Source organism: Leucopleurus acutus (assembly GCF_964270905.1).
Source record: "Leucopleurus acutus genome assembly, chromosome: 7".
In the NCBI taxonomy this organism is placed as follows: Eukaryota; Metazoa; Chordata; class Mammalia; order Artiodactyla; family Delphinidae; genus Leucopleurus; species Leucopleurus acutus.
The window spans coordinates 103003092-103029273 of record NC_139150.1 but is presented as its reverse complement, the minus strand read 5'-3'; the positions used below and the strand labels follow the sequence as shown (position 1 = coordinate 103029273).

Sequence of the window (26182 nt, the reverse complement as noted above, 5' to 3'; positions counted from 1 at the left end):
CGTGCTCTAGGCGCACTCGTGGGCTTCAGTAGTTGCAGCATGCAAGTTCAGTAGTTGTGGCTCACGGGCTCTAGAGCACAGGCTCAGTAGTTGTGGCGCACGGGCTTAGTTTTTCTGCGGCATGTGGGATCTTCCTTGACCAGGGCTCGAACCCGTGTCCCCTGCGCTGGTGCATTTTTAACCACTGTACCACCAGGAAAGTCCCTGTTTTTTCAATTACAGTGTCAGTATTAGCAACCTGTAAGTTGTGCTCTGCTTCCTCAGGATTTTTAAATAAATGATATGCACCCATATGTTCAAAGCAGCACTATTTACAATAGCCAAGACATGGAAACAACCTAAATGTCCATTGACAGATGAGTGAATAAAGAAGATGTGGTACATATATAGCGGAATATTACTCAGCCATAAAAAAGAATGAAATAATGCCATTTGCAGCAACATGGATGGACCTAGAGGTGATCATACTAAGTGAAGTAAGTCAGGAAGAGAAAGACAAATACCATATGACATCACTTATATGTGGAATCTAAAATACGACACAAATGAACATATCTACAAAACAGAAACAGACTCACACAGAGAGAACGGACTTGTGGTTGCCAAGGGGAAGAGGGAGGGGGGGATGGATGGATTGGGACTTTGGGATTAGAATGGATAAACAACAAGGTCCTACTGTAGAGCGCAGGGAGCTGTATTTAATATCCTGTGGCAAATCATAATGGAAAATATGAAAAAGAATGTCTGTATATGTACAACTGAATCACTTTGCTGTACAGCAGAAATTAACACAACACTATCAGTCAACTATACTTCAATAAAATAAATTTAAAAGTAAGTAAATAAATAAATAATAATGGAAAATTTCCCAACCTTGGTCTAAAAACTAGCTGTGCCTATTTAGAAGGTATAAAAACATTCTTGGATAAAAGGGTCCTCCTTGAGTAGGGAACCTTCCCATCAAAATCATACAGGATGCGGCCCCAAAGGGCTGGATGGCTGACATACCGCATACCTGATCCACTTACCTGCAGGAGCTCAGCATGTAGGAGGAGTGTGTAGGCAGCTTCGGTGTAGTTCTCACAGTCCCGGTGCAAATCCCGCAGCTTGTACAAGTATCTGGTCAGAATGGGAGAAAGGAGGCATTCTGCTGCCAGGGAGTAGATGGGACATTTGGCTCATGCCACAGCCAGGCGGCAGGAATAGTTACTTCCTGTTCCTTAAGTCTTTGTGCTGCTTCCTGCCTGTGTGTCTTTCCTACTCTACCTGTGCTACTCTGTACTCTTCGTTTAAGGCAGTGATGTTTAAAAAAATTTTCTAACGTCACAGTCCCCTTTGGGAAGCTCATGAGAGCTAAGGACTAACAGTCCTTGACGGAGGGTGAATTTCACGTCTTTCCTGTGCTGTTTTCCCTGGTCACCTGGCCACAGCCCTCTATCCTTTCCTGGAATCCCGACACGATCCTCCCTCTACACTTCCTCGTATTGTACTTACTTGTGTTTCTGTCTAAAGCGTTTACCCTTTTAGGAAGAAGGGAGCATATCACGTGCTTTCTGGTGTCTCTCGAAGCAGCAAGCATGGTGTTGGGGCTTATTGTTTTCATTTATTGGAGAAATAAATCATAAAGCCCTGACATAAACAGCAAAAGCAGAAACTTCTTTCCGCCTACCTTATGTAGATGTCCTCTCTCTTCTTTTCTTTGTAAAAATTCTACAAAAAAAGTCACAAAATACCAACACAAAGCCATTATCGATGAGCTTGCCACAACAATGGACAAACCACTACTTGCACTTTTCAAGTGTCACTTTTCCAAAGACTTTCTTCTTTCCCTTTAACGAATACCCCCAACAAAATAAGGAAGTGACAATTTATAAAGCAGAAAAGTTGAATTCTTTTAGGACCCTGCTTCTGGGAAATGTGAGGGAACCTTCTAGGTGAATAGACAGGTGGGTCATCCCCAAGTCACCTGATATTCTGTTTTCTCAGGGAATCAGGGGTGGTAGGTTCTTGATTTATATGAAGAGGAGTGTATGGCGGCCTAAACCTCTGAAGTCTGTGTTGCCAGTTACGACTGTCTAAGGAAAGGCAAGACCACAGGGTTCCACCACCTAGAGGATTTCATGGACTAATTCTCTACTCATGGTATATTGTTTTTAATGCATTTTCGTCTGTGTCGAATAATCCCAACAGTAAAGCAAGACAGAGCAACATAAAAGCAAGACAGAGAAACAGGCTGAGGATGGCCTTCGGTAAGAGAGTTGAGTCAAGAGCTTATGTTGCATTTTCTATCCCTGTTTCCACATTTACCCCTGAGGCAGCTGGCATCTGTGAGTTCAAAGTTGAGTTGGCCATTCCAATTAGACTCAGCAGGACACAGACTCTGGAAAGGTGGTCCCAGGGGACCTTTGTCTCTGCCGGATCTACTTAGAGCTGCGCTATGGGGTGCAGGGGCGGCCGGGCACTGCCCTCTCGCCATCCCAGGGGCGTGGCACGTACCAGCACGTTAACGGTACAGCTCATGCGGTTTTCCTTGCTCTCGTCATGCATGATAATGGTTCTGTAGTCCAAGAGATTCTCTAAGAGGCTGCTGACCAGGAGCGCGAATACTTCTCCGGAGCTGGAGAGGTACTTATGTTTCCGGCAATGTTCTAGAAGCCTGTGGGGCAGAGATAGAGACAAATGACCACGTCCCACATGGCGACGCCAGCACCGCCTACGAGCGCTGTCCATGGTCCTGGCAGCAGGTGGCGCCAGACTAGGACACATACACCTCCCTTGTAACTCCAGTCTATGCTAGCCTGGCTCCTGCACTTACAAGGCTCCTCGCTGTTACTCAAGTTCTACGTTTTCTTTAGGTCTGTAGCTCAAGCCCTATCATCACTGAGGATCCCAGCCCACTATGCCCTTCTTTGAATTTCTATTTGTATTTGTTTTTGTCTTCTGTCAATACCACAGAAATGAGAACCTTTGCCCAAAAGGTTTGTGTGTGCTATCTGATCTCTCTACTTATTTGAAAGGACCATCTTTTCTCTGTCTTTATTCTCCCTAAGGCCTAGCACTTCAGGGCATCCTGAGGGAACTCTGGAGAATCTTGGACTGATGCCCAGCCTAGAGGAACCTACTACACTGCTAGACATGTGGCTCTTTGGATAAAAGTGGGAGACGCAAGAGAGAGGAGATATGGGCATATATGTATATGTATAGCTGATTCACTTTGTTATAAAGCAGAAACTAACACACCATTGTAAAGCAGTTATACTCCAATAAAGATGTTTAAAAAAATGTTATTTTCAGGAAAAAATGCACAGTTGTAAATAGGTAGATGGAGATTAAACTTTTGGTCTAAATCCTCTCCCTCTGGACCCAAATAGAGCAAAGCTTCTATAGGAGCTTCTCAGATTAGACAATTAGAAGAAAACTTTGGGAACAGGAGAAAAAATGGGTTCAAAGCATTAGTCCAGACTCTAGAATTATTCTTGAGCACTGGAAATTTGCACAGTCATATTTTTCTGCATTCGTGATCCAAGAAGAATGAAGGAAAAATCAGATCTGTATGTGAAAAGTCAACTGTAGGCTTTTTTTTAAAGTGTAGTTTTATTATCACTTGTAAATGTGTGTTTGTGTGTGTGTGTAACACCTGCACTTAATTCCCGTATGAGATCAGAACTGCAGAAGTGATAAATTGAAAGGTCTGAATCTCAAACAGGGAGACCAAATGGATATAGGATGAAAAGATCAACAAACGATCTTATCATCCATTACAAACAAAATAAGACGGATTTCTAGTTCCTTAAAATATAGACGAGTCATCAGTTCCATTTCTGAGTACCCCGTGTGCTGGTTCCTTAAAAAAAATCTTTGAAAAATGAAAAACAGAGTTGGGAGTGTCCCCATCCTCAGCTCAGTCTAGTGCCCACCACGTCCATAAAGCAGGTAAATCCCAGAAAGACTTAGGCATGTACCCAATCAACAGGTGACAGAGGTGGCCAATATCATAAAAGTTCAGAGAACATAAGAAATGAACAGTCTAGGGTAGTTACAACCCAGGATGCTGGGAAGATCTGCAGATAATAACAGTAATGAACACCAGAGCAGCCAACATTTGTCCAGCATGAGCTCTGTGACAGACACTGTGTTAATGCATCATCTCATTTAATCCTCACCAAAATACAGATCTTATCATTGTAGATGACCAGAAAAAAAAAAAAGAGGCGTGGTATAGGTTAGAGCATCCGTCCAAAGTCAAAATCCCAGTATGTGGAGAAAGCGGGATTTGAAGCACAATCTCTCTCTCCAACATCTAAGTGTTTTTAACCACTCTTGTTATACTGTCATTCCATACATGCAAAGGAGAGTAAGAGGGACAGAGGGTGACAGGCAAAGGGAACAGTGGGATCACGTGAGCACAGGGAGGGAATGAATGTGTTGGCTTGGGGTGTGCGGAGGGCAGTGAAAAGGGCTGGAGCTGTACCTGGTGTTCTCAGACATCCTTCACAGGGCATAAGGTATTCTTAAAAGTAAAGTGGACCTTGAAATGTTTTTCCCTTCTCCTTTAAATTATTGCTTCGAAGCCATAATTAGAGGTGCTAGCACTTTTGTTAAAATTCAGCATTTCAAACACCGGGCAAAATGCCACTACTCTGTCCATCTCCCTCTCTCCTCAATCTGCTCTGTTCTCGAGGGCCGGGCTGGCCAGAAAAACATGAACATTTGACTCACAGCAGATAAACAAATGTCAGCAGGGGATGGTGTAAACTCCACGAACCCCCCCACCCCCCGAGAACCATTCATGGTGGTGACCCCAGGGATGCTGAGACGACTCGACTGGTCTGTAAGGGCAGCAGAAGCCTGTTTTTCTCCATCACTAAATGATGCCATCAACATGAGATTTTGTTTCTGAAATACTCACAGTTTTTCCAGAAGGACCTTGTATTGTTCATCTCCTCTTCCCCCTTCCACCTCTTGGTCCAGCTTTGTGATCAACTCATTCTCAAACTGAAAGCAGAGGCAGAATTTCCAGGAGAATGCCACATTCTCAGAAGAGGACACGAAAGACATCCAGCCAACTTTTCTAGATTTGACCCAACCCCTTTACTGAATTGTAAACTAATTCCAACATACATAGAGGAAGACCCCACTTCACATCATCCATTAATATCAAAACTTTCTAAAGCAGCCTTGTGCTACTCTGTCCTTTGCTTTATATTTATGGAAAAAAATTACCCCAAACATTATCATCTAATCCAACTATGCATACAAAAATAGCTGAATGAGTCTAATTTTCCATTTTATGTTTGGTTCCTGTCGAAGTCTTGACAGTGGGATTGCTTCTGCAGAGCTTCATAGCTGCAAAATCTTCCATTCAATACTAATATACTGTATAGATATTGAAGGAAATTGAAGCATAGGAAAAATATATCAGGCAGACTAAGGTCTCAAAGCTAAAGACCCCTGCACCATTCCCTCAATCCACTGCAATATTTGCAAGAGATAGGACTAAACTGCATGAAGTCAAATTTTAATTATCCAGAGATAAGAGTGCTTCTTTAGGAAACATATGCAGCAGAAAAGGCTGCTCCTAGAGCCTTGGCTGGAATATCTGATCCTATGACTAATTGCTTTACAAAATAAAATGCAAAAAAAGAAGTTTTTAGATCACCTTTGATTTGTTTTATTCAGGCTACTGCTTCTCTATATAGAAAGAAAATAAATGAGAGTTGACTCTACGTGCGTTAGTAAGATGACAGGTCCACCACTCCTTACCATATGGAAATTGCCATTTCCACTGAAATTGAACTCACACTGCATCATATCAAAGAAAATGGGGATGGTGGCTTTCCGGAGCTCTACTTCGGGGGTCAGTGTGACCTCCAGAATGGGACCCACCATGGATGGGATGAATTTGATTTTGTGGGGACCTGAAATGAAAGTAAGTGAGGACATGAAAAAAAATAATTTCACTGGAAGTAAAGTGCTACAATCTTCCTCCACAGGGCCCATAAGAAAAGAAAAAGTTTATGTGGGTAAATCAATTCAGAAGTGAGTGACTAAATATTGTTTTCTGATAACATGTGATGTCGTAAGAGACCGACAAGTCAACTTGCGCTTCCAGACACACAGAGAAATCAATCTCAGGATTCTTGGAATTAAAATGGAAAAGAATTCATCGTGGGATGCGTGTCGCCCAGGAGTGGTGTGTGGGCCTGTTTGGGTTATACACTCACCCAGGTTATACCACATGTCCCGGATCCTAAAGCCGATTTCCTTTCTCATGTCCCCGTATCTAGGAAGGAGATCATAAACCAGGAGAAAGATGTGCAGTGGAAACGAGAACACATAATACAATGACGAGCGAAGTAAAAGAGCCTGTGCTCCTCTAGGTCACAATTAAGCTAGGTCTCGAGGCAAAATCACATTAAGAGATGTGGGCGAGGGACTGCCCTGGTGGTCCAGGGGTTATGGCTTGTGCTTCCACTGGAGGGGGTGAGGGTTCAATCCTTGGTCAGGGAACTAAGATCCCACAAGGAGATGTGGTCGATACCTAAAAAAAGCCCCCAAGAACTGAGCCACATAGAGGTGGGGGGACTTTCACAGCAGGAGGAAGACCAAAGTAAGTGTCAAAAACTCACTGACAAAATGAGATTAACAAACTTTATTGAAGAGGGAAGAGCGAGAAACACTCTGGTTGCTCTTAAGCAAAACAATACAATAAAACACAACAAACACTAAAGAAAAGGAAGATGAATGAGGGATGACTTACACAGTAATGTGGCTGGCCTTTGTATACTTATATTTGAGTAACCCTTATCCACACCAGGACGCTCTTCAAAGCACTCACATTGGGAATCTCTAGACATACATTTTCAGTGGGGGTGACAGTATCCCTGAAGGGGTGAAAATTGGTCCATGGGGGCAAAAAAAAGCTTCCTGTTTTTATGTATAAAGTACAGATATACATTTAGTACATAAACTGATATATGGTGTATCTGTGGTATTAATATTTCATGGGGGGTGTGATTAGAAAAACATTTTCTAAAAAGGCTCCTTACAGGAGTTGACAATGGAGGAAAAAAGAGTAGAGAAGCACTGATCTAGACAGTGGTTTTTGGGCGGAGGTGAATCCGAGTCACCTGAAAATCTCTTAAAGAATACATATGCCTAGGGCTGCCCCACACCATATACCGTATCAGAAGCTGGAGGCTTAGAAAATAGGAATAGGGTGGGTCAAAAGTAGATGCTGTAAATGTTCCCAAGGAGTTAGAATATGGACTTAGGACCTACCCTGCCAGCACGGTTCTATGTTTTCTACTTATGATACTACTGCACCAAACATCCTTTTTTCAAATTCTTGCTTTGGAAGTGTCTTCAGAAGCCAGTATAAAAATCATATCGAAAAATTTTTCTTACTATTGCTATTTAACAAAGGTACCTAAGCTAATTTTATTATTATTATATAAGCATATGTGGTCCATGTCCGGCACATAATAGATAATAAATGATAACTATTCTTATTGCTTATTAATATTACTGTTGATGCTTTTACTAAAAATCAGAGAAGTCTTGAAAAGAAATTCATTCACATTCCTATAGCCTTAATATAAATGTTTTTATTTCCTAAGGTCTATCTTTGCCCATAGGCATATATATTTTTACACGGATTGTACTTACAGTCACACTTTCCTTTGACCAAAACCAGAATCATTAATCCCAACTAGCCACTTTATTTATCAGACCTGGTGTCAACTCATTTCACTTATGGTCATTTAACCAAAATCAAATACATCCTTGAATGAAGTTATGTCATCTACAGTATTCTAAAGAATAAGATTAAGGTGTCCATCTTAAAAATCAAATAACTCTTGATACCCACCCCACAAGGAAATCTACAAAACAGGTTTTACTTTTTATCTTTGAAAGTGCAATCACGAAATCTCAATCACTTAGCCATCAATCTTAGTATTTTAGGGAGGAGCTAGAGGGATGCTAAATAATTTGCCTAGAGTCCCAGACATGCTAGCAGGGGAACAGAACTAAAATTCACAGCTTTCAAATGATAAATTTCTCAAGTTCTATTTAATTACACAGCCTTTGAGTTCCCAGGCTCTCAATGAACTTCGAAACAGACTTGAGCTGAAAGCAATGAAAGTCTTCCCTAAATCTCTCATCACTCTTGCACAAAGGTCCATTTTGAATTCTGAGCCAGGAATCTGGAGGGTGTTTTTAGGTGATGTGTTACTCTTGGCTCCTCTGCTGAAGTGACTGAAACTGGGAGGTAGACCAATGGTGCCAACGGAGTCTGCTCTGTGAAGCATGAGACAGAGAGGCACTATGCCTGCCATTTGTACAAGCTGCCAGCAGATGGCAGCTGTTCCTGGTGATGGGAGGACTGGCTGGCTTCAGTGTCTCTTTATGTAGAGATGCTGTAATAGAATGTGATGGTTGATTTGAAAATGAATGGGCCCCTGAGAAGAGATGTGAATCTGGGGAAATCTGAGGTCTATTAAATGATTATTTTAAGACCTATCTCACTAACAACACAGGTAGCCACTGAACAGTAATTTCTGGGATACCAAAACTCCTGCTCCAAATAGAAATGGAAGAATCACCTTCCCAATCATAAGCAAGTTTAAGAGGACACTTACTTTTTTACAATTTTGTTGCGCTTGGCTTGTGAGAAGGTTTCAAGCTGAAGGGACTCATGGGTGAGAAAAGCGACTGCCAAATGGAAGTAATTGTTCCAGAGCTGTTCAAAATTAACAATGTGGGTGAAAAGAAACAGAAAATCACATTAATATGGGTCATAATAAGACAGTGCCACATGGTACAAATGCACTCGCCAGAAATTAACGGGAAAAAAATCCAAAATAAAATCCACAGGACTTCCTTTTCTCTCCTGTGTTTCAATTATTTAATGCTTTATTAATATCAAGCTTTTAAAAATAACCCAAACTATTATATTTGTCTTTACTCCTGGGATAAAGGAAAATTGTTGCCAAGAAGTGTACCTATTTATAGTAAGTAGTTGGGCAATACTTATCAAAAGCCCTGACAGTGTGCCAAATTCCTGACTAGTAAATACTTTAGGACTTTATCCTGGTAACATATTTATGGGTATTTAAAAGAATATTTAAAACAAGGAAGGCCCTCACACTGCTATTGAACATAATAACAGAAAATGGAAACAATCTAGATGCTCATAAGAAGAGTTCGGTTAAGTAAACCATGGTCCAGTCATACAATGCACTGTATTTCAGCCATTAAAAATACTGTGAAAATATTTATTATCATCGAAAAGATCACAGAAAAAGTAAATAAAGTAGATTAACAGGTTACCAAAGAACTGTACAGCTTGATTCCATTTTGGCATAGGTACTTATGTGTGTGTGTGTGTGTGTATAAATACACACACGTATATAACCATTTTGATATATATACACACACATATAAAAACATATGTATATACACACATAAACATGTATATGTATATGCAATATGTATATATAATCTCCTCTGCTTATGACTCTCTACTTCCAAAGTTCCATAGATACAAACGCAAGCCATATCACAGCAAAAGCACATCACCAACAAAATGTACCCTGTAACGGAAGCAGGACCTTGTCTGCCTTCACCAGGGCCTAGAATAGTGCCCTGTACATATAACTCTCTAATATTTGTTGGATGAATGAATGAATAAAGATGGAGCAAGTGATCACCAGTTTTGCTATCACTTTGGACTTTCAAACAGGTACTTATACAAACTGCTCTTTGGACACTAAACCGTTTGTAGGTAGAGGAATACCTGCATGCCTACCTGCAAGCAGGTGTGTTTGTGTGTATTTGTGTTATGATAAAAAATCTGAGGCGATGTTTTCCAAAAGGAAACGGTTCTCTTGCTTTGGCTGAGAATTCAAGGAACTCCTAGGTGAGTCGCATGCTTACCTGAAGTTCAAAGCTTGCCTGATCCATGAAGAATCTTGTGAGAACCTCAGCAAACTGATTTATGGCACGGAGGAAAACCCTAGGGGAGGAAAAACACACTGGATAAAGAAGGCAACTTCATGCTCTTTGAAACATTTTCCATCTATGTTAAAAGCCAAAGCAAATCAAACCTGGACTTGGCAGTCTAAGACCTTTAGATCTATCAAGGTCCTTACAGACCAACTACAGCACATTCTACAGAGAAGGTCACTGAAGATCAGTTTCTTGAACTGACTACTAGCACAGTTCACGGCTGCATCACAATTTAGCCAGTTCAGGGTACAGCTCAGGGGACAAGCCAGGGCTCCTGAGCCTCAGACCAAGGCTCCTTTTGCTCCATCGTGATGCTTACGTTTTAAAGTCTAGGACTTCGGAAGCAATTGTTTCTCTAATCTGTACATAATTGGGAAGGGTTTTTCTAATCAGGTAACAGGACCACCAAGAGTTAACAAAAATGCTTATCATAATGATTTACTTTATTTAGCTCTTTAAAAATCCTGAATCTCGGGGCTTCCCTGGTGGCACAGTGGTTTAGAGTCCGCCTGCCGATGCAGGGGACACGGGTTCGTGCCCCGGTCCGGGAAGATCCCACATGCCGCAGAGCGGCTGGGCCCGTAAGCCATGGCCGCTGAGCCTGCGTGTCCGGAGCCTGTGCTCCGCAACGTGAGAGGCCACAGAAGTGAGAGGCCCGCGTACGGCAAAAAAAAAAAAAAAAAAAAAAATCCTGAATCTCTTTTAGTATCTGTATTCAGTCCATTTTACTTTCATTCAACAAGTCTTTGTTGAGGATCAGCAACTGCAAAGCACTGGCTTAGGTTCTGCCTTGAAAGAATGGTTCCTGGTCTTAAGAAATCTACAACTTGGTGAGATCATTTGCAACCTGTAAATCGAACCATGACCCAACAAAGAATATGGAAAATTCTAGGAGGGGGTGTCAAAGAGGTATGGGGAAATCAAAAGAAGAGAAGATGATATCCAGATCAGAACGGCTTCCTTTGGAGATGGCATTTGAGAAGGACCTGAAGGAATGGGAGGCATGTTGATGGCCAGAGACAATGGGGCAGACACTGCAGGTAGAAGCAGCAGCGTGAGCAGAGGCACAGAACAGGGTCAGGGTCAGGGTCAGGGTTAGGAGGGAAGAGGCCAGTTTGATTGGAGGGCAAGTTGTATATAGAGGCAAACAGTGGAAGACAAGGCTAGAAAAGCAGGGTGGGCCGGGATGCAGAGGCCTTGAATGTCAGGATGATGAAGGCCATATGGAGACACTGAAAGATACCTTGCAGAGCTGATGCTGACAGTCAACACGAAAGCAATGAGGAGGTTATAGCAGAAAGAAGAGAGTAGAGAGCCCAAGTCGGAGTGACCACAGTAGTCTGCCTGGAATCAAGAACAGAAGCATGTAAACCAGGACCACGAAAGCAGGAGGAACCTTACTTTACAGATGGTGGACTTGAAGCAAAGAGATTTAACATGCTTCACAAGGGTCAAAACCTAGTTTCCAGACCCAAGTTTTCAAACGCCTCCAGCCCTGCGATGGTCGGTCTCACCTGTTCTGTGTCATATTCATGACCATCCAGTCTTTGGCGTAGACGTTCTTTCCAATTAGATCCTTAAACATGATAAAAGTTTCCATGAGGAAGTCCTGCAGAAAACAAAGGAGGAATGGTTGGGGAAAAACTGGGTTATACTCCATAAGCCTTTCCTCCAGCACACTGACGTAAAGGAAGGAATACGATGGCCCAGGTCCCATAACAGTCTATCTTTTGAGTAAGGTTTATAGGGATAACAGAGTATTTTTTTTGACTTTCTTTTATATTGGAGTATAGTTGATTTACAATGTTGTGTTAGTTTCAGGTGTACAGCAAAGTGATTCAGTTATACATATACATGCATCTATTCTCTTTCAAATTCTTTTCCCATTTAGGTTATTACGGAATATTGAGCAGAGTTCCCTGTGCTGTACTGTGCTGTGTTGTGCTGTGTTTCTTGTTGGTCATCTATTTTAAACATAGCAGTGTGTATTCAACAGAGCATTCTTGCAGTTATCCTATGATTTGATGTTTACATCATGTAATCTGATAAGGAAGAGGAGGATTTAAAATTTGTCTGTATTTTATAAATGATAAAACTGAGACTGTTGAAAAATGAAACGACTGGCTTAAGGCCATAGAAACCAAGAAGCTGGAGAGCTAGGAAGAGACCTTGGGATTCTGGATCCCAAGTTCAGAGCCATAATATCTTCAGTCCTTGGCCGCCAATGTTGTCTGAATGGATCTACTGTACTTCAAATGAATTCACCAACAACTGTCAGAAAACTGATACCTGTTTTTTTTTTTTTAACTTTTTGGTGTCTTTTAAAAATTGAGTTACAATTAACATACTAACATATTATATTAGTTAATTAATATTAACATAATATTATGTTAGTTTCAGATGTACAACATAGTGATTCGATGGTTTTATACATTAGGAAATGATCACCACAATAAACCCAGTTACCATCTGTCCTCATACAAAGTTGTTACAACATTGCTGACTGGATTCCCTATGTGTACATTACATCCTGGGACTGACTTATTTTACAGCTGGAAGTTAGGATCTCTTAATCCCCTTCACCTCTTTCATCCATCTCTCCCCTCCTTCCCTCTAGCAACCACCAGTTTGTTCTCTGTATCTGAGTCTGAGAAAACTGATACTTCTAATAACTCTGAGTCCAATTCTCCCTTATTATTATTAGAACAGAACAAAAATGCTATAAATAAGCAGCAGAGTCATGATTCTTCCTCTTCCAGGAACGTTACCATGCGTAGCCTGGGGGGAGGGTCCTAAATGGTCCTTAAAAAGAGATTATAGCAGTGGACCATCATGTCTGTAAAACCTAATAACAAAAGGCCAGTACTGAAAAAAAACAGCATTCTACTCGAAAGAGGGCTAATAGGAGAAAGGAACTCAGAACAATCGGGCTAAAAAATCAAAGATAAAAAGTTTGGGAAGCTTTTAAATTTATTAGTTAGTTAAATTTAGACATTTTCCGCTCAGATTCCTGAAATGAAAATCCAGTCCAATTTCTCTGGCACTAAACCGTGCAGTTCTAGCTCATGAATGACATCATATACAGAAAGAAAACGGGGCTTGGGAGGCAGGGGGCCTGGGTTCTGTTTCTAACAATATTCCTCTGAGACCCCGGTCCTGTTGGCTAACCAGTACGCTTCGGACGCCAAACAGCATAGGAATGGGAGCAATTCCAGCTCTCAAGTCTGTGTTACTTCCTTCTGGTTCAATGGAGAGTCAAACTTCTCTACCCTCCATTCTGAAATCATAGACATAGTTCACAAGTTTTCCAGTTTTTCACCATCCATTTTAAGTGCATCCATTACTTATTAACTATCCCATTAACTTTTTTCCTCAAGTCAACAGGAGTTGATGGTTTGTGAAACAAGGATGTAGATGCCGGTTATTTATTCTGATGCCAACTCCATATTCAACTCTAGTGCTCTCAGTGAACTGTAAACAGTGATGACATAATAAAGGCAGTTCACAGATAACCCCAGGCCTCACTTTATCTACCACTTCCCAAAGTCTTTCAAGTGATTTCTTCAGAAGCAGCAGGAGCGAGAGAAAGAACAGTCCACTGGAGGTCAAAGGGCTTAGCCGTACCCTGCAGTTCTGCCACTGATGAGTACTGTTCCCTTGGGGACAATAATCCTCTTTTAATTAGATGACGCAGGGCTTCCCTGGTGGCACAGTGGTTGAGAGTCCGCCTGCTGATGCAGGGGACGCAGGTTCGTGCCCCGGTCTGGGAAGATCCCACATGCCGTGGAGCCGCTAGGCCCGTGAGCCATGGCCACTGAGCCTGCGCTCCGCAACGGGAGAGGCCACAGCAGTGAGAGGCCCGCGTACCGCAAAAAGAAAAAAAAAAAAAGATGATGCAGGGGAAGAGCTCACCACGGTCCTGGAGAATAGGAGTTAAATCTGGTTTTTTTTTTTTTTTCTTCTTTTTGCTTACTTAAAGGAGCCAAATTGTCAAGAGTTTGAATTTAGTATAACTTTCTTTATTCTTCCTGCTTTCAGAAGGGAATCTGAAAAAAAAGTCACTAAACTATTTTTATATTAATTTTATCTTACATAATAATAATACTATTATATATGTAATGATAATGTAGTATCATTACCATTATCATAAGTAGCTGGTTCTCATAGCTAGTAACACACGCCAGGCACAAAGTGAGGCATTTTCCACATGTCCACTCATCAATACTCACATTAACTACCTCCTGCCCCCAGGCAGGTACCATCCTACCGAGGAGGAATTGAGGTTTAGCGAGGTTAGACAGCTTGCCCAAAATTTCATAGGGGGAAGCAGAATAGTCAGAATTCAAACCCAGATCCAGGTGTTCTAAAGCCTGTGTTCTTAAACCCACTACGGAGGAGAAACACTGCTACCCTCGGCTTCCACCTCTCCCCACTTCTCCCCTCTTCCTAATTCTCTCGCCCAGATCTCTGCAAGCACAGCTACGGATCGCTACAGATTCCTGTACCACGCTGCCAGCCAGAGCATGGCCTACGTGGAGGTCCACATAGGACTCCAGACTAAGCCCCATTAAGTCCTTTATTGTGGTCCAGGACAGTGCTCTGAGGATTCATCACTGGATCGATTACAACTAATAGGAATAAACAGTACAACTCCTTGTGTATTTTTCCTTCATGTACACCTCACAGAAAGGAGAGTGACTGGCAAAGAAAGAGCTGGATATCTTTGGGTGTACTGGCTACATGCTATCAGTATAATAAAGGCAGAAAGTGGAAAATCCGGAGCATAAAGAAAATTGGAATATGCACGAATGATGCAAAGTTACCTGGAGCAAAGATGAGTGCAATGAGACCCTGCCTGTTAATACAGCTCCCCGTCCATAATACAGCTCCCCGTCCAGCCCACTACTTCACAAGATAAGACAATACCTTCAGGGATTTTTTTTTTTTTTTTTTTGGCCATGCAGCTTGTTGTATCTTAGGTCCCCGACAAGGGATTAAACCCAGGCTACGGCAGTGAAAGCACCAAGTCCTAACCACTGGACGGCCAGGGAATTCTCACCTTCAGGGATGTTTAACAGCCACTAACAATTCCCTGAAGGGAAGGATCCTGGGGAAGCAGCCAGAGATCTAACTTAGCCTCTTGGGCCACCTTCGGCTGTATGCTTAATGGTAACTATGAGAACAATTTTCTTGTTTAAAACAGAAGAGAATGGAATATTTTCAACTGACGATAACTTACAACTGTTACCTGGGGGCAGGTATTACCTTTTTTTGTTTCCCTCTCCAGGGAATACTGAAAAGGATGACATCAACCATATCTTAAAAGACCATGAACATCTTTGCCTCCTAAAATCCTTGCCAGGGCATGGGTGACTACTGTCCCTGAAAATGGGACACTGTCCTCTTCTGAGAGCAAAAGAGGTCACCCAAATGTTTCTAAATATGGGCTCTCTCTAAATCCAAGAGACGTAGGTGGCTGCGTGAGGACCTCCTGGTATATGTACTGGACTCTTCTTCAAATCCTGTGGGCAGAGAAAAACTCTCCCTCTTGTAACCCCTGTGGAAAGCGACACAGCATTCAGAGGTGTGTGGGAAGAGAACCCCAGACTCAGGACACTCAGTTCTGCCAAAATATGAGAAGTCTTAAGTTACCAGCATCCAATGAAGACAACTTACAATAATGTCTTGTCTGGTCTTGAAAGTGCTGATGTAGTGGCTGTAGTGGCTCTCGTCCATCTGCCGCAGGATGGCAATCATGCAAGCAATGAAACTCCCCTGGAAGGAGACCGAAAACACAAATGCCAGCTGCTTAGACCACAAACTGACAAAGCCAAGATTTGGGTGCATGTACTTTGGTTTTTCCCACCCAATTAACTATGCAGGGACCCCAGCACGCTGGAAACATACTGCATTCTAAAGGTCCAAAGGCATGGGCTTTGCAGTTTCTGCTAAAAAGAAGGTTCTTCCAGGTTTGACTGAAGCAGTGTGGAGGGCTTCACTCATCCTATGATTAGCCATGACCTCTGAAATCCTGTAGGTCAGGGGATACTGACTGTAAGATCTCAGCTAGATGACTAGTTAAGCTGTAACAACTTGCAGACCCTGAGTTGCTTGTTGAGACCGAGGTGTAATAGAGAGGTCCAGGGAGAAACATCCAAAGTATTTACATCATTTAAATAAATTTGAGCTTGGAGGAATGCAAAGAGGAAAGAGAGAGGTCGAAGGGAGGTCGTAAAACTGAGTGGACGAGCAGAAGAGAGGCTAGGAGAGCTCCCTGCTGGACCACTTCAATGTCATTCCACCAGCTCTAGAACCCTTTGGCCAGTGATTCCTAGCATGTTATGCTGTGTAACTGTGGACCTGGTTTGAAGAAACGGATCGGATAATTAGATGATTACCATCATTTCCATTTTTGAGGCTAGGAATTACATATTCAACTTGCTTTCCCCTAGTCCAACCATATTTGAGCCACAGACTTAATTTTCTAGCCAGAGGGCAAGTATCGAAGGTAGTCTCTTCTTGGATTCATATAGTTATGAAAACAACACAAATTTAAGTGAACTTGGCACAGAGGAGATGAAAATACAGCTGTTCCTGGGATGGAGAGAATCACTTCCTAAACACAAAAACAGTGAAATACTATCCATGTACACCTCTCTCTGAATGAATGTCTGTCTTAGGTCTCTTTTGTTTAGGAAAGTTTATTTTTCTAATTATAAAGTGATGTAAATTTATTGTATTAAGGCTTTGATATATATTGCCAAATCAGCATATAGTTTGCATTACCATCAGCACCTAACACTGTTTGTTTCTCCAGGCCTTTGCCAAGCATTTGTCCAAATTTTACCCTTTCAGGAAAGCCTGTTTTTTATTCTGGTTGCACCACGCGGCTGGTGGGATTCTAGTTCCCTGACCAGGGATCGAACTTGGGTCCCTGGCAGTGAAAGTGTGGAGTCCTAACCCACTGGACTTCCAGGGAAGACCCAGGAAAGCCATTCTTTTTTTTTTTTTTTTTTTTTTTTATTTTTTATTTTTTATTTATTTTATTATTTTTGGCTGCGTTGGGCCTTGGTTGCTGCATACGGGCGGCATGTGGGATCTTCCTGGACCAGGACTCGAACCCGTGTCCCCTGCATTGGCAGGCAGATTCTTAACCAGTGCACCACCAGGGAAGCCCAGGAAAGCCATTCTTAATCAGCTTACATAAATTGTAACTCTTCTACCCTAACTCCCCTTATCCCACTCATTTTTTTCTCCATAGCACTTATAGCCTTCTAAACTCTGCCACTTATTTTTTTGTAGTTGTTCTTGCTAGAATGTAAGCTTCTCTGAGGTAGTGATTTTTGTCTGTTTTGTTTCCTGATATATCCCCAGCATCTAGAACAGCGCCTGGCTTACAGTAGTTTCTTAATACATATTTGTTGAATAAATGGTTTTTATTTACCACAGCAATTTGGGATAGTTCTTTTTCTATGTCCTCTGATTAAAAATCTAATCAGAGATTTTAGCATCGCAAAAGATGCACCTTTAGTAAAAGATGCTTCATTTTAATGAGGATACGACTCGGCCTTTCAACAGTTACCTCTGGTCTCGATCACACTTTTTATCTGACGTTTAATAGACATAACAGGCGGAGAATAAGAGGCCAGGGCAACACTGACATTTCTAACAGCATGCTAATCCCAAGATCTTTAAATGGTTTTTCCTTGAACCACAAGGGCTGGATGGTACCACAGGGCACCGATTTTTAAGCTCACTAAATATCACGGGGAATATGATACGAAGGGGAAAACTGATGTTATCAGAATTCCTCTCACGGTGACTATAGTGCATAGTTGGGAACATAACTCGGTGAGCTGCTGGGGGTGGGCACGGCTGACAGCATGCAAGGCGCCGCCTCCAGGCTGGTTGCCCAGGGCCAAAGCCCACCTCAATCACCTGGTGGTTGTGTAACCTTGCTCGGGTTTTTGCACGTTTCCTCATTCGCAAAATGGAGCTCGGTGTGACCTTTCAATGAAATATAAGTGCTTAAGATAGTTTCTAGCACACGCACAAAAATGAGCTAACAGTGACTACTACCATTATCATCACGCAGGCTGGACATACTGATACTATTACTGTTATCATTCTAACAAAGGCAGACCCACACAGAGCATGCGTACATTGAGAATTACAACTAAACTGCTTGAGACAACAGAGGAAGTGCTAAATGCAGTCAGCCAAAGCCCTAATTTTCTGCTCACCAAGGCTCACATTTTCCTGAAATAAAATATTAAGCAAATATTGAAAGAGCATTAGGTCGAATGGGTCCCAAGTTCTTAGTCCACCTAGGGTGCCTGCATATCTCAGTGGGTCTCTGCTTTAATATATTATAAGAGGCTTTGGTTTCACCTTCCCTATGAGCAAGGCTCCTTATCATTTGTACTGGCGAGATCCTTTAAAATTTTCCCCCATTTGCCTCCCCTACCTCCCTGGTAGATCATTTTCCCTCAAGAGAAAATCAGCATCAGATTTACTCACAGTTATAACGAAGAGTCACTCATCCAGTGGGGCTGTAAAGTTCTAGACCCCATTTATTTCCCGAGGGAGCTATGCCACCCAGCCCGCAGCGCAGACTGGAAACTGGGATGGGAGGGGCCTATGTGAATTTGGTCTCAAGACACTGCTCCCCAAAGCCCCACAATGGGCAGGTGGGATGGGACACTAAGAAGCTGCAGTGGGGCTTCCCTGGTGGCGCAGTGGTTGAGAGTCCGCCTGCCCATGCAGGGGACGCGGGTTCATGCTCCAGTCCGGGAAGATCCCACATGCCGCGGAGCGGCTGGGCCCGTGAGCCACGGCCGCTGAGCCTGCGTATCCGGAGCCTATGCTCCGCAACGGGAGAAGCCACGACAGTGAGGGGCCCGCGTACCGCAAAAAAAAAAAAAAAAAAGCTGCAGTGGCTGTGTGGTCCCCTGGGCGACACTCACGATGTGGGGAGACTGTCGGCTCATCCCAATCACGGTCCGGTTGATCCTTCGCAGCAGCCGTTCCATTATCAGCTGTACGTGCAGCGCCGTGGGACCCTGAGGGGGAAACAAAGGGATGGACACCACTTCTTCTGACTCAGCTTCACTTTTCTTAAAGAAACCCTGGACTGCTGAGAGTTCTCTTTAACTCTCATTCTGGCTCTTCAGTACAAAGCAATCTCTTGTCCAAAAGGGGGAAACATTGTCACAGAACGATACATAATGTTATTAAGGAATCTGCTGAACATAATTGGTTCTGTCATTTAAAAGATGAACGTGGAGATGCAGGGGATGCAGGGGAAGAAAGCTTCTCTAATGACCCAGGTCATCTGGGCTCGCTGAGAGCTCCCTGTAGCCAGCAACTCAACAGTTTCTGGAGACTCCCGCTAGCACGAGGTACTCGGTCCTGATGCTGCGTAGATCAGGCTACCCAGGACAATTTGGCGCATAAGTGGGAAGAAAAAGGCGAAAACATGAAGTTCTTGCTACCTCCTCTCTAGGATGTAAAAAAACAAGAAATTCAAGTCGAGGAGATTGTTATGGACTGATCACTCGCATTCAAAATTCCTGTGCTGAAGCTCTAACCCCTCATGTGATGGTATTTGGAGATGGGGCTTTTGGAGATAGATAATCAGGTCGTGAAGACAGGGCCCGGGACTGACAGGTTAGTATCCTTATAAGAAGAGACACCTGAGAGCTTGCCCTACCAAGGAAAGGCCGTGTGAGGACACAACGAGAAGGTGGCCATCTGCAGGACAGGAAGAGGGCCTCACCAGGACCCAACCATGCAGGCACCGTGACCTTGAACTTCCAAGCCCCAAGAACTATGAGAAATAAATTTCTGTTGTTTAATCCACCCAGGCTGCAGTATTTTGTTTCGGCAGCTCGAGCAGACTCAGACGGGGATTTACTATTCTGACTCTGTCATGTGTGACAGTGAGCAATTATTTAACTTTGTGGCGCTTCAATGTTCATAGCTGCGAGAAAAGAAAGAAAAGATCCCGTACAGGAATTAGCGGGGCTGATGCGCCCAACAGTGCCTCATGAATGCTCAGTCTTTCTTTCTCCCTCTTTCCTTTCTTGTGGTTTGATGCTATACTCCTTCAGCCCCAACTTATCAATATTCAAGTTGCCTTTTCCAAGCCTTTGCCCATTATTGCTTCTTGACAGATATTCGAATCTCCTGCTTAATGCTTCCAACAACTAGATCCCTGCTAATTATGTAATTTTATTAAAACACCAAGTATCGTTAGCGTCCCCTCTCTCCCACCCTCCCTTCTTTGCTTCCTTGCTTTTTATTATTTCTCTGCTTGCTTCCTATTTCTTTAAATGAAAGTGATTCATAACACCCGCCTCTCTGTAGGAACCTGGGTGCCGTGTAGCCATCATGGGGGGTAGCGACTATGGTTTGTCTTCGACTGAAAACATTCTGCAAAGTTCTCCAGCCTCTTGAGTGGAGGCTATGACAGGTCTATCTCTACAAGATGGAAAATCCAGGCAGTGTGGCCCCACGTGTTTTGAGGGGGAGGAGATGAGGTGAGATTAAAAAAAAAAAAAAACACATCATTTCTACTAGGCTCCAGAAGGAAGGATCAGTTTCAGAGAGAACAAAAAATGAGAACTTCTCAGAAGCTCCGGTAGATCTACAATAGTGGTGTCAGGTATCAGAGGTATAACAGGGTAGAGCTTTCTACCTAACAAGTCTAAACAGGGCTCTGGATCTGAAAAGTCCTCAGCAGGATCTCAGTGATAGGCAAACTGGGCCAATCAGGAAGATCAACCAGTAGCAGCCCCAGCAGTAGGTGGATCTCCCTGGACCTAGATTTGCATGACAGAGTCTAGCCGGGAGAAGCCTCTCTAAACACCTCTAAAATGGGTGCAGCCTGCCCCAGCGCCCAGGTTCTCAACTGCCTGGGACTAGGAGAGCCATGCAGTGGTTCCTATCCCAGGCCATGGGACCAGTGTACGCTCTGCTCTGCATCAGTGACTCTTTGACTCACCACATCCTTCCTGTCCAGAACTTCCAGGAGGTAGCTCAGAAGCTGCGAGCTGGCCTCATGGTCAGGCTTGCTGGAGTTGTCGTCTAATTGGCCGCTGAGCTGGTCTATCAGCAGAGGCAACAACACGTCTCTGCACTCTGAGGGGGAAAATGCAGACCACTCACCAGCTGTAGGAGTGCCCCCCCGAACTGCCTGGCTCCTTCCTGCAACTCCCTCTCTACCTGTCCCCCCAGCTCCCAGCTCTGCACTCAGCCCTGCAGGGGCTCCTCCAGGCCACCGAGGAGCACGTGGTTTTAGGCACGGAACTTTAGCCCAGTACCTTGACCTTAAAAACAAAGAAAATCCCACCTATTGTGGGTCCACGTAGCCAAATGTTTAAAGTATTTAACAATTTCTTTAGCTTTTTTTTTTTCTAAAAAAAGGCCAACTTGGGAATTCCCTGGCGGTCCAGTGGTTAGGACTCCACGCTTCCACTGCAGGGGGCATGGGTTTGATCCCTGGTCAGGGAACTAAGATCCCGTAAGCTGCACAGCACAGCCAAAAAAAAAAGCCAACTTGATACTTGCAAGCTAAGTCATATGAAACTAGTAAACTAAGCAAGGTATATGCTTTTAATTTTTTTGAAACGTTCCACCTAATGGAGAAAATGTACTCGAAAATTCCTATGAATACTGAGCTCCACCAGCACATCTCAGTGTTTCACAGACATTCTGTTCATGCTTTCGCAGGCACGTGGACTTCATAAAGTAAGGTATTATCTTCCTACTATGTCTTCCTTCTGAGATCTTTCACAATGATAAAATATCATTCTGATGAGTCCAGACATTCTGGGCACTAACAGAAACGACTGTGAATGGTGATAATACTTCCTCTGTTGGAATCCTCCAGGGCATCCTTGCTCTTCTGCTCAAACAATGCACCTTTGTTGTCTCATTTATGGTTTATGCATCCTTAGAGGCAGAGGGAATCACAGCGTAGTAAGAGGTTGACTAGTACTAAGTTTTCCACTTGAGAGCCCTCACTAGCTTTCTGCACTCCCCCGACTGGGTCCTTGGAACAGCTGAAATGTCTAAGCACAAATTCTGAGGCTCAGAAGAGGTCAGAGCCAAAAGACGTGCTGATATGATCTAGTTCAAGTCCATCCTTCCATAGAAACAGAAGCTGAGACTTAGAGAAGGTCCCTCATTCGTCCAAAGTTACATAACTAGCCAGGGGCAAGGCTAGAAGGGTTCTCGCACCAACAACTCACTCAACTTTTCCTATTTCTGAGGTGTCCTGCCAGTCCTCAGACCCTCCAGCCGATACACACAGCATGAGTCACCCTCTGGGACTCCCTGACCTGGTGGTGGTTTCAAAAGAAGCTCCCACAGCTGCCCCACCCTAGCGAGTCTTGGGTTTACTGGGAAAGAACCAGGTATTGGACCTCTTTCCTATGTCAACTTTGGGACAGGAACACAGTGATTTCCACCTGGTGGCTATGTGCCTGACTCTAGTTACAAAATGAAGAGTCTTTTATCAGTGGAAGAGTGTTCTCCTCTCCGCTCCCAGCAGTATGACGGTAGTCTGGCTCTCCTACAGCTCCCCCCAAAACCTCTCTGATTTACAGTGATCGCCAGTTTCCATGGTGTAAGTCCTTCTGCCATGGTCACTCTTCAGCCACTAAGATGACATGACTGGGCACGGAGTCGAGAAGAGATGTGCATAACCAGCTCCGCCGAGCCAGTATAAGTGGCATGCGGTCCATCACTGCCCTACAGCATCACGGCATCACTGCCCCATAACATCACTGCCCCATGGCATCACTGCCTGCCCCAGCCCCTGGTTACTGGCGTTATACTCTAAGTCAAAGGAGATGCATTTGTTTAAAAGGACCGTCTTTACTGCTTGCCTGTTACTTTATGGGGTTCCTATTTTGAGGACAAAGTTTGCTAATTAATGAAACACGAGTTCAAATTAAAGATTAAAGAACACATGATTTTGCTCTTTCAGGAACTATGGGAACGCTGAACTGACCTCACCTTCTCCTTAAAACTGGTTTCCCAGGAGGTCCTCAAGTACCAGCAAACGATTGGCAAGGACATTATTGACATTAAAAAAAAAAAAAAAAAAAAGGCAGTGTTGGCTGAAGAAGACACAAGACCGGGATTTCTGTAAGCAGCAGTTTTTGGTGGAGACTCACCCGACTGCCGGAAAAGATTGCTCTCTACTATCTTGGTCATGCAGTTCAGTTTCTGGCGCACTAACTGGTTGTCAGGGATGCTCTGAATGAACTTGCAGAAGAGTACGCTGCAAGAGAAACCCCAGTAGTCACTGTTTTCATTCTGCCGAGTTCAAGGGAGCATTACGCTCTTCCCCTCTACTGGGAAATTATTTACGCGTGGACAGGTTTACCTGGAATTCTCTCCACAATGACCTGAGAGTCTGTCTCTAGGAAGCAAAGGAGAGGCTCTATTCCGTGCCCACTCCAGGGCTCAGCCTGGGAGCTAAGTCAGCCTAAACTGGCAAATTAGTCAGGTCCATCACTGCTTTGCAGAACTACCTTCACCCTCAACTTCTGCAAAAGTCTTTTCGGGCTACCTCCACCCCAGTGTCCATCACCATCTGACTCGGCATTTCGGGGGTACTTAGATATAGGGCTGAAAGCGTATTATTATGTACTTTTTTCTGTAGTTAATTTTATGTCTGTGTGTCTCGTTTCCCTGGAGAAAGTGCAAACCTCTCCGAGGGACTGGCTTTGTGTCTTCTTTTATGGCTTCCACAGAAATGAGCACAAAAAGGTGTCCGGTCAATACGTGTTAGAAGAATCACAGCACGTGTAGCCGCCTAAGCTCAAGCCAGCAGGGGAGCTGCTTCTCTGTTAAGAAACAAATGTTTTTGGCTATTTACCTGAGCTCAACTGGATCGAACACAAGTTTGACGTCATTAATGATGCTAGGAAGGTACTTCAAGGCTGCCCCCTGCAAGAAAAACACCGAAGGCATATTCAGTTGCCAAGCAGGACAAATACAGAATTTCCTGCTCGATCCCAGGAAGAAACGACCGATGCTGGGATCCTGAACAGGGAACTGGACACAGACACTCTCGCAATGAAGAAGAAAGCTGATGTTGCTCTACGCGATCTCCCAGGATCTTTTTCCTGAAAAGTCCAGAGGCACAGCTTTCTGCCCTCACCACCCAAGAGCCACTGTCCATTTAGAATTCAGTTTTCTACCCAAGGAAGTAGTTAAAAATCTGGACATCTCCCTCACAAAGTTGCCACAGAGAGCAAAAAAGAGAGCTCGAACTTGAGTCTTTAGGGATTACGTATTTTACCTCAAAAAACGGATAATGATGAAGACGATGGGGACGACGGGCTTCTGGGAAGAAGGGGAGCCCTAAGAGTAAAGCCTGTTGCTTGAATCATCATCAGGATCAACTGGCTGAATTCACAGGGTCCAGAAATGCCATTCAAGGGACGTCTAAAAGGGTAGCTTGTCATCTTTGGTGAAACGACCATTTAGGTCTTCTGCCCGTTTTTTGATTGGGGTGTTCTGATATTGAGTTGTATGCGCTGTCTATTTTGGAAAGTAACCCCTTGTTGGTCGCACTGTTTGCAAATATTTTCTCCTAGTCTGTCAGTTATCTTTTCGTTTTCTTTATGGTTTCCTTTGCTGTGAAAAAGCTTTTAAGTTTGATTAGGTCCCATTTGTTTATTTTTGCTTTTATTTCTTTTGCCTTGGGAGACTGATCTACGAAAATATTGCTACGATTTATGTCAGAGAATGTTTGGCCTATGTTCTCTTCTAGGAGTTTTACGGTGTCATAGATTATATTTAGGTCTTTAAAACAGGCACATGAAAAGATGCTCAACATCGCTAATTATTAGAGAAAAGCAAATCAAAACTACAGTGAGGTATGACCTCACACCGGTCAGAATGGCCATGATCAAAGAGTTTACAAATAATAAATGCTGGAGGGGACGTGGAGAACAGCGAACCCTCTTACACTGTTGGTGGGAATGTAAATTGGTGGAGCCAATTTTTATGGAAAACAGTATGGAAGTCCCTTAAAAAAACTAAAAATAGAGTTACCATATGATCCAGCAATCCTAATCCTGGGCATATATCCAGAAAAGATGAAAACTCTAATTTAAAAGATACAGACACCCCAATGTTCATTGCAACACTATTTACAATAGCCAGGACATGGAAGTGACCTAAATGTCCATTGACAGGTGAATGGATAGAGAAGATGTGGTACATATATACAATAGAACACTCCAGAGCAGTAAAAAAGAATGAAATAATGCCATTTGCAGCAACGTGGATAGACCCAGAGATTATCATACTAAGCAAAGTCAGGAAGAGAAAGACAAATATCATATGATATCACTTATATGTGGAATCTAAAAAATAATACAAATAAATATATTTATAAAACAGAAACAGACTCACAGACATAGAAAACAACCTTATGGTTACCAAAGGGGAAGAGAAGGGAGGGATAAATTAGGAGTATGAGATTAACAGATATACACCACGGTATATAAAATAGATAAACAACAAGGATTTACTGTATAGCACAGGGAACTATATTCGACATCTTGTAATAACTTATAATGAAAAGAATTTTATATATATATATATATACACACATATATATATTTGAATCACTGTGCTGTACACCAGAAACTAACACAGTATTGTAAATCAAATCTACTTCAATAAAAATAAAATAAATAGCTAGCTTGTCTTTGGCAAACCAACATTTGAAAATACAAGTGTACATAAAAGTTAAAATAAAGGGATTTCCCTTTACTTTCTATAAGTCATTCTAAAATTAACAAGTTTTCCACGAACTAGCTAGGATTAATTTTCTTTTATCTCCCACCATAGCCAGTTCTATGTTGCCCCAGAACATCCTCACCGACAGCATTAAGAGTTACTCAAGGGGGCTTCCCTGGTGGCGCAGTGGTTGAGAGTCCGCCTGCCGATGCAGGGGACGCGGGTTCGTGCCCCGGTCCGGGAAGATCCCACGTGCCGCGGAGCGGCTGGGCCCGTGAGCCATGGCCGCTGAGCCTGCGCATCCGGAAGCCTGTGCTCCGCAACGGGAGAGGCCACAACAGTGAGAGGCCCGCGTACCGCAAAAAAAAAAAAAAAAAAAAAAAAAAAAAAAAAAAGTTACTCA

General features: G+C 43.1%; 1 protein-coding gene across 1 annotated transcript in view; it reads right to left on the bottom strand.

Annotated features, from left to right (window-relative positions):
* The window catches only part of DOCK5 (dedicator of cytokinesis 5), a 216535-nt gene that overhangs the window by 42901 nt on the left and 147452 nt on the right, over positions 1 to 26182 (bottom strand). Inside the window, exons 24-37 of the mRNA XM_082842361.1 lie at positions 23903 to 23973; positions 23196 to 23302; positions 21017 to 21153; positions 18978 to 19073; positions 15688 to 15786; positions 11526 to 11620; positions 9940 to 10018; positions 8643 to 8743; positions 6225 to 6283; positions 5764 to 5918; positions 4910 to 4995; positions 2497 to 2656; positions 1670 to 1710; positions 1029 to 1119 (exon numbers count right to left, since the gene is read on the bottom strand). Coding sequence (XP_082698487.1) covers positions 1029 to 1119; positions 1670 to 1710; positions 2497 to 2656; positions 4910 to 4995; positions 5764 to 5918; positions 6225 to 6283; positions 8643 to 8743; positions 9940 to 10018; positions 11526 to 11620; positions 15688 to 15786; positions 18978 to 19073; positions 21017 to 21153; positions 23196 to 23302; positions 23903 to 23973 — 1377 coding nt within the window. The remainder of the gene's footprint in view (positions 1 to 1028; positions 1120 to 1669; positions 1711 to 2496; positions 2657 to 4909; positions 4996 to 5763; positions 5919 to 6224; positions 6284 to 8642; positions 8744 to 9939; positions 10019 to 11525; positions 11621 to 15687; positions 15787 to 18977; positions 19074 to 21016; positions 21154 to 23195; positions 23303 to 23902; positions 23974 to 26182) is intronic.